The 16,478-nt window shown below is 41.5% G+C and overlaps 1 protein-coding gene across 2 annotated transcripts in view; it reads right to left on the bottom strand.

Annotated features, from left to right (window-relative positions):
• The window catches only part of p3h2 (prolyl 3-hydroxylase 2), a 47,087-nt gene that overhangs the window by 9,271 nt on the left and 21,338 nt on the right, over nucleotides 1-16,478 (bottom strand). The window contains exons 1-3 of one of the 2 annotated variants that reach the window (XM_026304723.1): nucleotides 3,955-4,105; nucleotides 3,726-3,878; nucleotides 2,840-3,029 (exon numbers count right to left, since the gene is read on the bottom strand). In XM_026304723.1, the coding sequence (XP_026160508.1) occupies nucleotides 2,840-3,029; nucleotides 3,726-3,809 (274 nt within the window). In that variant the 5' untranslated portion in view covers nucleotides 3,810-3,878; nucleotides 3,955-4,105. Of the gene's footprint in view, nucleotides 1-2,839; nucleotides 3,030-3,725; nucleotides 3,879-3,954; nucleotides 4,106-16,478 lie in introns of those variants that run through there. The other variant, XM_026304722.1, reaches the window with a different exon arrangement.

Raw genomic sequence — 16,478 nt, 5'->3', positions numbered from 1 at the left:
CACAAATCAAAAATGGCTTTAGGATCAGTACAGTACACAACAAAATCTGTTTACTGCTTGTTATATTGAATTTACTGTTGGTGCTAATTTATTATTTAAGTATTAAGTAAAGTATTAACTCTGAAACCATCTGTACAACATCAGCTCTGGTTAGAGGAGCACTCTGATTTATGAATGAGTTGTTATCATCTCGGCCCGGCTGAAGACTACAAGCAGCTAATAATAAGCCCAAGGGAGACGAGTCAACACACTGATAAAATGCAAAAATCTCCTTTGACAATAGCAGACCCTGTTTGGCATTAAGGCACAGAATATGACTGAAGGAGTGAAGTTTACAGTAAAACACAGTGAGAGAAGACAGAACTACATGCGTCAACCAAATCTGACAGATACTATACAGATTCCCACTGAAAACATCACAGCATATCGTAAAGTGCAGCTGAACTGTACCAAAACAAGCACAACCAATCCAGCAAGGGTTCAGTTCTGTTGCTGTGAAGTAGATCAAATAAATGTTGCTTGTTTTAACTTAACATTGCTGTCATGTCATTGCTGCTCCTCAGGTGGGGGCAACGCCTGTTGTGTGGAAAACAGATACATATCATTTCTTTGCATCAGGCCCCAGCATGCCTGTGTGTTTGTGGCTGCTGAGAGCATGTATGTACAGTGAGGTCACTCTTCAGCAGCTGCAGCACCGTCAGTCTCAGCACAGTTGTGGTTTGTTTCAGTTTCGTCCCAGAGGACCGGGATCATGCTGTACTGTAAAGGCACAGTGTTTCTGGGTCACTGGATTCAATTCACATAACACAACAGAATGTATTACACTCAACTCATTACACGCATGCATCAACATACTTAACCATAATAATCACAATCTCCACACCAGTGGTGCTTCGGACAATAACCCCTGATTGTAAGTACAATAAAGCCTGGCCAAAACACAGGCCATTCGTATTAGAGACAGAGGAACACTTTGGTCTCCATGGTCAGCAATTACACAGACAGGCCTGACTTGTGCCAACAAAAGTATCCCTGACCATAAGTGCTGCATAACCCCCAAACTTCCATCAGGTGTGAGTGCTGTTGGGTAGACGTGCATCTCTCTCTTCCATTGCAGGGAAACCGTTTAATGCCACATCAAGGTACTGAAAACATTTGATGTTCATCAGCCACGTCTCAGATACAGAAGCCTCTGAACCAGAAACTGAATGCATCAAACTGGAAATGTTTCAAAAAGATTCCATGTTTACATCCAGAATGACTTCATGCAATTTGTAGTAAATCAGCAGGGACATGCAAAAAATACTAGTGTATGACAAGAAAGAAAAGAAAAGTTGCAGTAAATAAACAAGATTGATTTACGTTACGAGAGCGAGTCAGAGGGACAGGGGGTGGTCAGGGGATTATGGGTGCACTCAGGCTGCTGTTCTGGCCTCCTGTGCTGTTTTCCTGGACTGTCCAAGAGGGTTATAGAGCATTTCAACTTTTTGTTTTGGTTATTTGCTAATTATGGGATATGTGTGTAATGACTTGATGTAATGAGTAAGTGGAGAGCTGGACTAATTTCCTACAGCGTCTGCTGGACATGATTTTGTGGCACCATGACTTAGCAGATCTTAATGGTGCAGGCATCTTTAAAGTGGAATAACATATGAATGTCAGTGGACCCATACCACAAAGCAGGATTATAAGTAAAACTGTAAACCCTGCAATTTGGAATATGCAATGCATGCAATTTCCTATTTAATTTAGTAATCCCAAAGTGCAGTGTTCTGGTAAACCACAGAAGAATGAAAAACACTTGTGGGACAAGCTCTTATGAAATCTGTGTGGGTGATCTGGTGCGTGTGTCCTAAGTTTTCTGGGCATGTTTATTTTTACCACGGATTACAACACGCTCAGATTTGTGCCCATGACTATGCTCGGAGGCTTTTGCAGTGAGATATTTATTTACCCCCTTTCATCAGATGTATAGTATACACCAGTGGGCAGATATACGTCGTATATATCACTTAATTTCTTTAGCATGTGCAGCTCCAGGAAAAGCTTTTCTACTGAAACATTAAAGAGATGAATGGAGATAGAGGGGTTTTAATGAAACACACATCAGTGGCTAAAATCAAACTATGGATGTGGTGATTATAATATATGATATGCAGCTTCACAGCATCATGATGTCCCTGCAGTCTGTATGAATAACATCTTCACTAGAGGACGTATAATGCAATAAAGCATAACTGCTTCATACTGAACTAGTTTCACTGTAAGAATACTTGGTCTTGTGCTGCTCTGTGAGACTTATATAGTTATGGATAAACCTTTAGGAGCCTACACTGATTTGACTCCTTTTCTCCTTTTTTCTTTAGAGTTTTTGTACATCCCCCAGTACAACCATGGCTGTTATCTCTTATCTGCCCATTGACCAAGTGCCAATTTGAATCCAGTGCCAAGTTGCTGCCAGGCAGACTTGATCACCTAGTGAGCATGAAGAGTGGTGTTTGGCCTCGTCTCAGCCTCTCCAGGTTTTCTTAGCGCAACAAATCACAGCTCAGACATGTTGGGAGTCACAGTAGGTCAAGTCTCAGTCCTCTCATCTGAGACTGTAAAGGATCTCTGCGACGCATCAGATTCAACTCAAGACAGGATTTATGAACACACAAAGTGGACATTTTTACATTAAAAACAACCTGCCAAAGCGTTTCTCAGATGGCAAACTTAAGCATCAACCTATACAATAAAATACTGGCTATTCTGTATCAGCTCAGTATCAACATGTTAACAATAAATGCATAAGAACAACTGTTTCTGTGCGAGTAAACCGGATCAGGACCTGACTCACCTGACACGAGTTCATGGAGGCTGTAACGGTAACGGAGGTGGTCGTGGTCCTCAAACTTCTGCGGCCCTTGGCACAGAGCCCGACACTCCTCGTCTGCTTTGTAATACTCCACCAGAGCCTCCTCAAATGATGCGATGGCACCATCATAGTCACCCTTGTCATACAACTTCCCTGCTGCGGTGAAAAAGCACTACGGACCATGGAGAGATGAAAGATGATGAGAAAAACGGGATCAGTCTTTATGACCTTTGGTTTTCAGCAAAGCTCCACTTGATCAATTTATTAAAATAACCATGGTTGACATTTTTCTATCAATAAATACAGGTTCTTGTTCTTCTCTAACAACAACTGCTAAAAGACTGTGAGGAAACCAAGATCCAGGTCATAAACATTTTTACCAGCTCTCTGGGCGTATGAAGTTCCCTGCAGCAGCGATGTTTGTTTGAAACGAGGACAGAGGGCTGGGTTAGTCTGCACAGTTGCCAACAGGATTACTAATCTTAATTCTTTGTGGGTAAACTTAAAAAAAGGGGTAATATTCATGAACGTTTTCTCCCCAGAGAAAATCTGCTTTTGACTGGAAGATTGGACAGGAACATAAAAACAGACAACAAAATAAAACACAGAAAAGCCCAAAGCACAGTAAAATATCTACATATTAAAAGGCAAAGAGGTGAAAACACACAAAAAGCGCTAAGTGTGCATCCAAAGTAACAGAGCTGAATAAAATGTCACCCTGCAGAAACACAAATAAATGAACAGCAGTGTATAAATAATTAAATGTCAGCTTAAGATCATTTTATCCTGATTTTGAAGAAATGGAAAAAGACAATAAATGTGAGTGGTGTTATAAATAACAAGAACTGATTCTGAGTTCTGGACTTACCTGGTGAGGCCGGGCTTCTTGGTCCACAAAGTGTTCTTCTTTGATCCCCTTTAAGTCTTTGTACTGCTCCAGGTCCTGACCCATCTCCACATGTTCTGGATTGGCCTGGAAATATGTGTGAGCCGCCGCTGCTGCCTTGTCAGGCTGATTCAACTAGAGGAGAAATAAAAGGAAAAAATACTATTAAAATTAAATAACAGAAAATATTGGTGCTGTGACTGTGTTTACTGGTCTAACGGTCCATAGACACTCTACCAGCAGAAATTCATAGGGGACACTATTCATTTTTTAGCTGCTTGGCTTGCAATCCCAAGATAAAACAGTTTTTTTCTGCTAAATCAATCTTTAATAAGCATTTAAACATGGAACTATAACTACAACTGAGTCTTTATGACGGTAAGTGCTTTTAGCAGATAAGACAAATAATCTGCAGATGTTTCTGTGAGGCCACTCCTGCAGGAGGAACAGACTGCTCGCCAAAATACGAGGGTGCATTCAAGTCTTGCCTAAAAACCAACTCTTTGGAAAGTAATTTGGAATCCATGTGAAATGAGTAATATGTGCTGCATCACACCAGAGAATAACTAAGCAGATTGACAGAGACAAACTGTTCCCATTGATATTCTGTCATTACTGTCGTCAGTATAATCAGTGAGGCCTCTGCATCTGAGCTGAATAGACACTGGAAGTAAGAAGACAGAGCACTATTAGTTTAGTGATAAGGACGTAAATGTTAGTGTGTGTGTGTGTGTGTTTAAAGTGATGAAGAGCAGACCATGTCCTGAGCGAATGACTTTAAAATTTAGAAAATGCAACGCAGCAGCTGTCATATTTTCGTTTTAATAGCAGGTTGAGAAACAATGTAACCCAAACAGAAAAAAGTACATTCCTTAAAGCAATATACCACGAAACATGTTTACATTATTGTCACACTCAAAAATGTACAGTATAAATTAGCCCTTATGTGTAAAAAGAGTTTGTATTACAGTATATAAACTGTGGTGTATTAAACTAAAATGACCAACAGACCTAATACAAATCCTGGTAAAGAAGAAAACACTGATAATGATCAAAAATCCAAATGCACAGTTAAACCTACGAGGAAGATACTGTCGAAAAACAGATGTTATTTTGTGTTATAGTTTATGAAAATAAACATATAACACAAAATAACATCTGTTTCATAATTTGCAGTTATATTAAATCTGAACGTGACCAAGTGTTTTACATGCTACACTCAGGCAGCACAGGCCTGTTCTACAAAGCAATGAGAATAAAAAGTCATCAGTGACCCTGCACATACATGAGCGGTTGCTGTGACATCAAAGCAGGTGAACATCTCCTCTTTCACAACACACAGCAGGTATGGCTCTGCACTCAGCAACACAAAACAATGCGTCCACACCAGGTAGTCTCTTCAGCTGTGACATGCTCTTTAACGCCTTAAAATCATTTTGGAACAATTCGACCATCAGGACATGCCCAATCGCAGGCAGGTAAGATCCTTATCATGCTCAAGCCTCAACATGGGCAGGTTGCACAATAACCTGCACTGAGTCCAGCTCAGTGAACACCTCCATGAAACTGAGCCCACTGGTACACTGACAGAAAAAGCAGCTGAAGATGTGAACCTGCTGCACTGTGACCTTTGCTGAAGGAGTACAAGAGAGACACATGGAGAGTTAAACAGGAAACAATGGATGATGACAGAATAGGAATGAGGGAATTAAAAGACAGAGGTTAAAAGCAGACGGGGCCGGAGGCAGATCCTGTTCTCTCTTCCAGGAACATTTACTCAGTCTTAAAGAGAGACCTCAGAGACCTCTGAGGGTTTTCTGATGGTCCCAGCAGGTTGAAATCTAAAGGAGATCTCACCGTTTCGTGGCCTCTGAGCTGACAGTTGAGAAGATCGGTAACCTCACTAACCTGAAACACATAACAAAGAGGGCTTCCCAGCTTTCTGTTTGAGAAGTATGTGTGCCAGGAAAACACTTTGTTTCCAAAGGGACGACTTAGCAAAATAAAACACTGGAATTTCCACATTTATCAAGGATTTAGGAAATCTGTATTTCGAGAACACATGACCTTTCTTGCACACATCAAAACAACAACCTTGAGATTGAGGCAGATGTTTTCCACAGACTCTGCCTGAGTCTCTATCCCACAAAAATCCCACTTGTAGGTGAATAATGAAATATGAAGTTTCCTCTCCATATGTTTTACAAAACACAGTATCTAACAACCCCAGTCAAACAATATGACAGGTAATAATAAAGATGTGGAAAACACAGTCTTAAGGCAAAATCTCCTGTTTTGAAGTCTTGACTTTGACAATCCTGAAATAAATCAACAGAACAACCTTCTGCACTTACATGCACAACCAAAAGTAAATAGCGCAAGTCAGAACCAATTTGCTGGCAGGTACCATAGCAGCTCAGCCCAGAAATATTTGGACATAAATCACTCCCCAATGTAGAAATACAGAGTGATTTAGTAAAACAGAAGACCAGGCTGGAATCAGTGACAACACATTGAAACTTGGAATGCATTAAGTGCATCTGAGGATAAATGCATGATGGATTTATCTGATGTTGCAATGCAACCCAGTTCTATAACATGCTGAAATCCTCACAAACCCGACCAAGTAATTTAGAGATAACATCTGCCTCAAAGATTATCAACTGGGGTTTCCTGGATCTAATGATCGTCTGTTGATGTATTTTTTCACGACCGACAGAAATTAAACAGCAAAGTTCACGGTGGCTGTGAAATAAAACATGAGGAGGAAGTTGCAGCCTGTTACGAACTGCAGCCATCGACCTGCACTCTTCTTCTTCTCTTGTCTGACCCTGGCTGCCCTCAGACCGGGCTCAGCCCAGAAGATGAAGTGGGATTTACTCCAACACACCAAACCATCACAAACACACCTGTGGTCAGCTACTGCCAGGTGTATTGTCCCGAAGACAGACATCCCACATCCCAGGGAAACCTTGAACATGGTACACTCTCTGCATTACACCAGTTTTCCACAGGAAACTGAAGGAAATACGTGTTTAAGTACACGACTTACTCTGGGTGATTAATGTATTTACACTCATATTTGATAGCACCTGAGCTCACACACACTCATACAAAATTGTCACCACTAACTTTATGGAGACTTTATCAAACTGACATAAACTCAGGGATTCTGAATTAAAAACACATGCTCAAATATTATACTGCAGAGGGAAAAAGGTTAAAACACCCCCTCAGGATAACAGAGCTGAAATCAATCACAGGTTTAAAGTGAGATTTTCCTTACACCGAACAGTGCAATACAAAACAATGCAGCCTAGAAACAGACATGTGGGTAAATCAGAACAACTGGTCTCTCTGCATCTGCCACAGGAGAAAAAGGAGAAGAAAATAAGTCAAATCATTATTTCTGAGAAAACTGCAGCCTTTAAATCATCAGGCACTATAATATTTTCTGTAGGAGTAAACATTGTGATATAGTTTTCTCTAAACTCAATTGAGAAACCGTCCATCCATCACCTATACCCCCTTAGTCCTAACCAGGGTCCCAGGGGTCTGCTGGAGCCTATCCCAGCTCTCTTTGGGTGAAAGGCAGGGGTCCACCCTGGACAGGTCCCCAGTCCATCACAGTGCCACATAGAGACAAACAACCTCACACACTCACACTCACTCCTATGGGCAATTTAGAGTCACCAATCAACCTGACATACATGTTTTTGGACTGTGGGAGGAAACCAGAGTACCTGGAGAAAACCCACACAAGCACAGGGAGAACATGCAAACTCCACACAGAAAGGCCCCTGGTGGGTTTCAAACCAGGAACCTTCTTGATGTGAGGCAACAGTGCTAACCACTTTCCACCATGCTGGCCAAGAAATCATTTATGGATAAAATAATCAGCCTGTTTCTGACTGATCCACTAAAATGTATATTGTCATGTGACTTTAACTACACTAAAACTGAATTGTGGAGCTGATGCTACACAACAAAAATATTTAATTTAAACATTAGTTAAATTTAACATTAACAAGATTCATTGTAAGGTGCTAAGAGCAAACATTCAAACACATCTTGTGCCACGAGAGTACAGTTTCCCTCCCACCTAAATTTCAAAGGAGCACCTGTAAAGGTTTATAAATGCAGCTCAGTTTGAGTCCTCAGTCTTCTTTCCTCACTAAAGAGCAGCCTGTTAAAGACTTGTTGGACCGCCCCGCCACTCTGACAGAAGTGCCCTTGATGTGGGCACAGAGCGGTGCCAACACAAATGCACATTTGCATGTCTTTCACCCCTGGGCCTCCTGATTCATTCACAGGTATGGAAACAGGCCTGGGCTCACGCCACAGACGTAGAGATGATGGTGCGACAAAAAGCACGTACTCCAGTGCCACAAACTAGGGTGCTGGCAACGAATGGTCCAACCTGGCAACCGCACTGCTCAATACTTGAGACACAATGTCTTTCCAAGAGTTTCTATGGTTCCCAAGAGGTTAGGAATCTGTGATGAGGACAGAGAGTAGAACAGATATGATGACTACAGAGGATTTCAAAGTAAAAGCACCTCATCAGCATCCTTTAGGCATCATGGTGTAAAGCTGTGTCTTTGGAATAAAGTGTGCAGAGGTGCAAAGGTAATTTCAACCTTTTCTTAATCTCTCTCTCTCTCTTTTTAAATTATTTACAAAATTATTATACTCAGTCTACTGCACCTGTAACAGTAAACACACAAGTCCTGCCTTTTCAGTGAACTCCAGTGAGGCGCTAAATGTCTTACAGCTGCAGTTAAACATACATTTAGCATGCTAACACCCTTCCAGATAAGCTGCATCCAATCAGTGCCGACTACCTACAGTATGGTATGACCTCACATCGCTGAATTTATTCCAGCAGGAACATCTGCAAGCATGATAAAAGTGTTCCTACGCAGCCAGTAATGGTTTTAAAGCCACAGACACTGTGGCTGCTTCTGAAGGTCAGTGTGATACAGGTGTTTAGGAATGTGCTGTCACTTTAATACAAATATACCCATTACTGCAGGACATGTTGACAAGGTTTGTTTACGTACCACCAGCCAAAACAAGCACATGATCATGTTTGGGCCTACAAATGGCCTTAACCCAGGTGGTGTCTATTATGAAGCCTTCAAAAATGTTTTGAAATAGTCTTCAAAAAATTCTAGAAATAATGGAAAAGAAAAGAAAAGCGTATAGTTCAGTGATATTAAGGTGGGACTATCTTCTGACAGAGCTCTGAACAACCTGCCCCTGGAACTCTGGACTTATAAACACAAGGCATCTAAACATTAACAGCCTGTCTGAAAAACACCAAGTCTGTTTCCAGGCAGTGCTTTAATGTGTTTACTTCTCTGTAAACTCAGCAGTCATTTTTCTAACCAAACCCACAGCAAGTTTACTGCCACTAAACCAAAATTTGTGTCATGAGGAATCCACGTGTTTATCCCCTAAACAAGCAAGTGAACTGTGCAGATGTGTATAAAGAACGAAGACAAATCTTTGTCACTCAGACACAACATGAGGTGAAAAATATGAAAGTCCATATTTGTATTTATTGTCTGAATATCAAAAATATCTTGAGCATGTGCAGTGAATTTCAGAGATAAGGTATATGACTGTTGAAAGACATAGAAAAGCTATTTATTGATGGTGTGTTGTTTTAAACATTTCTGTAACATCCATTTGATGTTTTTTACAGTTTGAGTTCTCAAATGTGAGGACTGGTTGGTGTCACAGCAAAGAAAATTGTGATTGTCAAAATCCATAACAATATCCAGTAGGTCAATATCCCACACTACTTATCAATGGCACATCTATCTCAGCAACAAACGTACAGAAATATTTTCATTCAAACATCAACAATTATCTTTATGGAGAAGAAGCTGCAGTTCAAGAAAGAGCACTGACACCATTTCAAAGTAACTCCCAAACCAAACCAAGGACCGCCTGGCTAGGAAAGCTGCATCCACCCTCTGATTCTATCAACAGACATTTCTATTGCCAGTGACAGCTGTAGTAGCTATTCTGAGTGAAGGTATTGGCACCAACGCCTGAAAGGTATTTTTGTCTAAATGGCTGATAACCTCCCCGTGAGTCGAGCATCCCACTTCCTTCCAACCTGGACCGTGTCAAAGGCAAACAGTGAGCACTGTGATTAACGATTCAAGGAACGTCAGATATTCCATGAAGTCTGGAAAAACACTCAGGCCTGTTTTTGAGGGTTTACACTGGAAGATCCCTAATGTGCGACAATATGTACAGTGTTTATTCAGACTGTAGAAATCAACCAGGTGAGGATGAAATATTTTACAGGATGGCTGTGTTTGCATTCACATACATGATGTCGACTAAAGGTGTGAAGAAGTGGTTTGATAATCTAAAAATAAATGAACCACATTTATGCTTCACACAACACCTAGACTGTAACCGGGTGTTATGCCATGAGGCAAACAATCAGCCGGGTTAGGGTTTACATTTCATGCATCATGGCCAACATATTAAGCACATGGTGACTGAGGATGTCTTTCCTCTTGGTGATGTCATGGGAAAAAGTTGTCTATGTTGAGGTCCTCCCAGCGTCTCATGCCACCCACGTGAGTCTCATCTGTCCAGCCCCGCTGAGCTCTGCACAGTGGCTTCTTTCTGCATGTCCTCGCTCCTGCCGGCCCACAGGGATTTCTTACTATAAGGTCATGTCGAAGGAATGCCTGAAAAAGCCTCAGCACTGTCACTGCTAAAAAGCTTCTTTCATTACACTGTGAAGACACAGGAGGAATGACAAGCTGGGAAAAACTGGCCCTCACTCCCTCTTTCATCTGTCTCCATCACTTTCCTAAAAACCCTTTGCAGAGACTGAAAATTGAAAAGAAAACAGGGCTGAATAATCACACCACTGTACACAGTAGCAACCCTGACTTTGGCTTGGCATCATGTGCCTGAGCTCTATGTTTTGAACTGCTGGCCTTGATTAAAGGGGGAAAGTGACTTGACATACCTGACCACAGTGCCCTGATTTTAGCAGGAACCCAGAATGTGGAACAGACACCATGATCCACATATCACAGCACAGTCATGTCCATTATGAGCTAATCTGGGTCAGTTGAACTGGTCGTTTGTCTCCAGTTGTGGCTGACATCAAATGACTGTATCCACTATCATCTCCATCTTTACTAATGGTCCACTTAAGGCTTTGTGGGAGATTTCACAACCTTTTCCTTTAAACTATTCTGAGACTAACTGACACCATATGAGCTACTGTATTCTTAGTCAACCATCACACTCTTTCCCATGTCTGATCTTGCCGTTTCAGGACACACAAGGACAGCTCTGTGTGGAAACCTCAAAATAAAAAGTGTCCATGTTTAAAGTAGTACAGACAGAGTGGAAAATCCCATGTAATTCCTTCCTCCTCCTTGTCCCAACACCTCATGCCCTCTTACCCAAAATACAGTAACACACAAACACTTTTTTCTCTCAACAACTTCTAAAAACAGGCCTGGTTAGCTGACGTCTGATTTTCGCCCTGCGATCCTCTGATCTCACACTCTGCCCGTGTTCAGTCACATAAAGGTGCCTTCTTCTAGACTGGAAAAAACACACTCGGACTAAAAGTTGTGTTGTGTCTCTGTGACTTTCCCTTTGGCTGAGGATGTGGTGTGTGTGTGTATCAAAGGTGTATACAGAGTGGAACACAATCCAGCCAGTCCGGCTCTTCTTAGCAACCTCTACTGGCTTACAAAGGCTTAAAGGAACAGTTTGACAGTTTGGGAAATATATTCACCTCCTTTCTTGCTGAGAGTTGAATAAGAATCATATATTTGTACAGTAAACATGAAGCCAGGAGCCTGAAACCAGGGGACTAGTCTGGCTCTGCCAGAAGGTGGAGCAGGACTAAAGCTGGCTAAGCAACACGTTATAGTTTTAAACAAACACAAAAAGTGTAGAAAATGTGGTATTGTGTATAAGACTTAAGAGTCAGGCAGGCTGTTTCCATCTGATTCCAGTGTATATGCAGAGATAAGTCAAGCGACTGCAGGTTGTAGCTTTGTCTTTGCAAACCCACGCACACAAGATTATTTTAGATGCACCTCTCCCTAATCTAAAGACCCCACAGTGCTGACTTGCACTTTACACAAGATGAATGAGTTTGGGGCCATATTTCACGAGTGTTGTTACCATCTTGTCATTGTTCTATTCAGTTACACTAAATTAAATCTAAATTATTTCATGTTGAGCCAACAAATGTTTCATGAATATAGTTTGTTTACATCGTCATCAAATTATATTGTGTTCTGCTGAACATGAAACTACATCGTCAAAAACATGTCAATCAGTACAATCACATGCCCATTTACCCATTTACATTCATTTATCAGCAGTGAGCAGCACAGTTCCACCTTTAATCTTGGCACAAAAGCTAATTCAGCAAATAAGCCAAGAAAGTGTTCTACAAAACTTTAACGCTGCACTGAAATAAATTGATAGGAGATAACATGATACCAAATCACTTCAGAAATTTTTGCAGACCTTTCACTCTGTTTCCTGACAAATCCCCAGTAATGAGGGGATTTCCAGTCTAAGAGGAACTCATAGGCAGAGGTCAAAGGTCCCATGAGCGTGAGCACATTCATCATTTCCACTGTGGCTGTAAAGACGTAAGAAACCTTGAGCATGATGTGGTGTTTGAGTGTTAAATCCAAAGCAGACAAATGTTTAGCTGCCACACAACACAAGGGAAGCACGAAGGACCATGCTAAAGGAAACTCTGCGTAGGTGTGTGCGTGTCTGAGGCAGTGAGCATGTGTGTCCCAGCAGACAATGGCAGCATTCATCCAGCCTCAGTCCTCACCCTGTCCAGCCTCCATGTACCACAGAGAGATATAAAATATTTGTTTATGTTGAAATCAATCTGGTGTTGTAGCAATCAGTCTGGTGTTTATAAGACAAAGGTCAAGACACAACACCAGCTTCAGCCCAGGGAGCTGTGGAAATACTGAAGTCTGAAATCTGAAGACCAGTGACGGATGAGGTTCATCAAATACTGCACATCAAATTCAAAAGGGGGGTTATGATTGGAAGCCATTAAACACGTGTCATTTTAAGTTGACACAGATTTACAGGCACTCAAGAGTTCAAGAATTCCCATGTCCAAATGAAAAGGTTAAGCAGTCGGCTCCCATGACAGAAACATAAGATAATAAATAAATAAATAACACATAAATATAACAAATAAATAAAAGATAAGACATGAGTGTCAGAACATTTTTCCCCACAGGTATGAAAGATTCATGGAGTAGTTAAGTGGGCTCTCCGATTAGGAGAAACTCAAGCTGCCACCCTGGAAAAAGAAAACTTCAGACAAGAAAGAATATTCAGAAATTACCAGGAAAGTAGGAAAAAACAGTCAAAGTAAGGAATGCATCACTAGCAAAGCACAACGGGTGAAAGAACAACCAGCTCAAGTGGTTTTCATGATAAAATGGTCTAAATGTGTCAGCAAGGCTGTGACTTTCCTTCATTATAACCGTTGCACTCCCTACCAGGGCAGGATGCAAGTGGATCCAGGATACCCCCGCCCCCCATTTTGAACCATCAGACTTTATGGATGGAGAAGGTGCAGAGGAGCTTAGTGCTCAGCTGCCAAAAAGGAAACAGGAGGCAGACACAGGTTGGTCATGTAAACACTCACCAGGAGGCAAGAGGCAGATTCCAGAAAATATAAGCTACATGATGTCTGGCTGTCCTACTCATTCTAGCATTTCCCCCCGTCTGTCTTACCAACCACTTTCCTACAGCAACATAAAGGACGCTGCTTATTTTTCATCCTACCTAGAAGATCATGTGCAGCTCAAAATATCTGCTGATCATTTTCAGTTATCATATATGAGGAAGGCAGAATCCATCGCCAGCTGATATTGTTTAGCTCGTTGTTCTTAAGAACAGAGCCAATACAATGTAAGACTGGCCTCAACAGGCTTCTCATAAATCTGGAATAATAAGCGGGAGGCTTTCTGTGTTGTGTTGTCCATTAAAGAAAATAGAAGAAACAGCAAAACAACAAAATCATTAAGGTCTGTGCAAATGGAGAAAGTTAGTTTCTATTGACTCTAAATCACTGTGCAATAAATTCAGTAAAACGTTAAAAAGTGAAAATCTTGATATAAAATCAGAACAAAGTGTTGGATGCAAATTATACTGACAGACTGGAACTGAGAAATGTAAGCAACAACAGAAAAATGATTTAGGGTCAAAACCTGTGTGAGATATGCTTAACTATGTGAACAAAAAGTCCCACACCCAGACTTTTTCCCACCGCCCCAGTGCGAGACCTTGGCACTGATCGTGTGCATGCGACAGCAACAATAACTCACATTTACTGGGCACATCAACTGATAAATCAGCCCATCAGCACTTCCCTCTGGGTCCGAGTGTGTGGACACGTGCTTGTGAATTTGTTTGTTTTGTCATCGGCTGGTGTAAGCAAGTGTCTTCTATAAGAGTGTAAACACGCACACACGCACACACACGCACGCACACACACACACACACACACACACACACACAAGGACAGGGGGTGAGTTGGTTGATGCAGGGAGGAAAATTAGAGAAAACTGAAATGAGAGTAAAGCTCTAAATTCAAATTTAAGTTGCTTCCATCTCCTTGGTGGAAATAATTGAAACACAGCCACAGGATGATGGAGGTAAATGTCTCATCAGGCCCCTGAAGTGATTTGTTCTCTCTTTATAAACACGACATGTTCCTGTTGCTGCTGTCACATTACACAAGTCTAGCCTTCCTGACACACAGCACGCTGACTGGAATTTGGGTGAAACTCAGCAAACACACACACACACACACACACACACACACACCCTCACGCGCACACACACACACACACACACACACACACACACACACACACACACACACACACACACACACACACACACACACACACACACACACACACACACACACACACGATATTGATTACCAGACATTTTTCTGAGACCCTAATGAGACTTCTGGGACTCAAGTGTGTGTGTGTGTGTGTATGTTACATCTATGAGCAGATGCTTTTCACCACAGAGAAAGCCAAATCAGTTGATGCTTTAAAGAGAAATTGTACTTTCTCTAAACGCTCTGCATTTTGCTGCCTCTCTCTTTGAATTCTGATGTGACAGGTTGTGAGCAGCTGGACAGGGCTGAGGTCTGTGTCGGCGCCAGGTTGATGACCTGGTAGTGAGATGCCTCAGGAACCAGCACGCTTCAGATTCTCCAGCAGTGATACAGGAGCTGCAGATTTTAGAGCAGACAAATTGCTGGAGGTCACCTACACCAGAGAAGCTCTGATGTGAGTCCAGAGATCATTGCTTCAAATGTGCCCAAACCTGCTCAGGTTACTGCTCAGTTGCTGTTTACGCTGTAAATTCTGAGCATAATTAAAAGACATGAGACAACTTTCAATTTAAAAATCCCTGACTCTTTACTGTGGTTTTGTTTTAATTTCAGACAGTAATTTTGGTTGGTTAATCACCAGGTTGATGACAGACACATTTAGATGCTACCATTATGTGCATTGCAGTGTAACAGGCAGCCAGTGCAGAGTCTGCCGGATACTCAGGCACCGTTTTTCTTGATGGGTTGTCATCAGCATGTGCAAAGGTTTGCAGGGAGATTAATGATCAAAGACTGATCAAGACACTCACATGTTTAAAGTTTCCAGTCAGCATGGCAGTAATGCTCACCAAATTTTCCACCAAAAACAAATATCAGCCATTACATCACACCCTGATCTCACTTTCTTTAAAAAGTGTTTTACTATGCCAACTGGAAACCTGGATATAGAAGAAATGTTATCAAAAGCCGGTCCAGGACTCTAAAGGGGTATAAGTTGTGACGGTGCTGCCAAGCTTCATAAAAGAGACTCTGTGTTGTAGGGTAAGTGCTGATAATAGGGTAGGACGACTAGACTGCACTGTGTAATGTAGGTTGTGGTTTTGTGCAACATGAATCAAACAGTGTAGGAGGAAACTGATCCTGCATGTAATTTGAGTGATGCACTATTTTTGTCAAAAAGATGAAATGATGCAGAATTGGAGGGTAGCACAGTAAAAATCTTACCAAAGCCATGCATTTTTTTAAATGAGGCTTTAAATATGGTTCCAGTTAGAGTCTCCATCATTCACCATGAAGAGCTGCTTCCACTTTTTTCTGCCCTACATTGTTCTTTGTTACAAGGGCAACCCTCACGTGACTCTACTACTAAAGGATCCGTTAGCAATGTGGGTGCAGGCTAATGGAAACCAATTGATCCCAGTTTGAGTCCAAGTCTGTCCATTTGGTTTTTATTCCATGCCAAATTGAAGAAAGAGTAAATGTCTGTGCCTCGATTCGGTCTATTATGAGAAAACAACACAGCCCAGGGTTGAATTCTCCACAGTGTAGAAAAGAGCAGGGAGCCCACATGTGCAGTCTGGTCACAATCTTACACTATTTGCTTGATTTGTCGATAACATTGTTTAGATTCTGTTTTTTGTTGCAGCAAATCCTGTGTGGCCACACGCTGAAAGTCCACCGTGTGTCTCTGTTTGTGTCAAAATCAGACTCAACATGTTAGATTTGTCCAGGGAGACTTCAAAAGAAAGCTGTGTTAAAGTTAAAATAATCATTTAAATCAGACAGAACAAAAACAACCACAATAGACTGTGCTATAAAAAATA

This window comes from Mastacembelus armatus, chromosome 4, assembly GCF_900324485.2.
Source record: "Mastacembelus armatus chromosome 4, fMasArm1.2, whole genome shotgun sequence".
In the NCBI taxonomy this organism is placed as follows: Eukaryota; Metazoa; Chordata; class Actinopteri; order Synbranchiformes; family Mastacembelidae; genus Mastacembelus; species Mastacembelus armatus.
The sequence above is the reverse complement of the archived record's forward strand: the minus strand, read 5'-3'. Positions and strand labels throughout refer to the sequence as shown.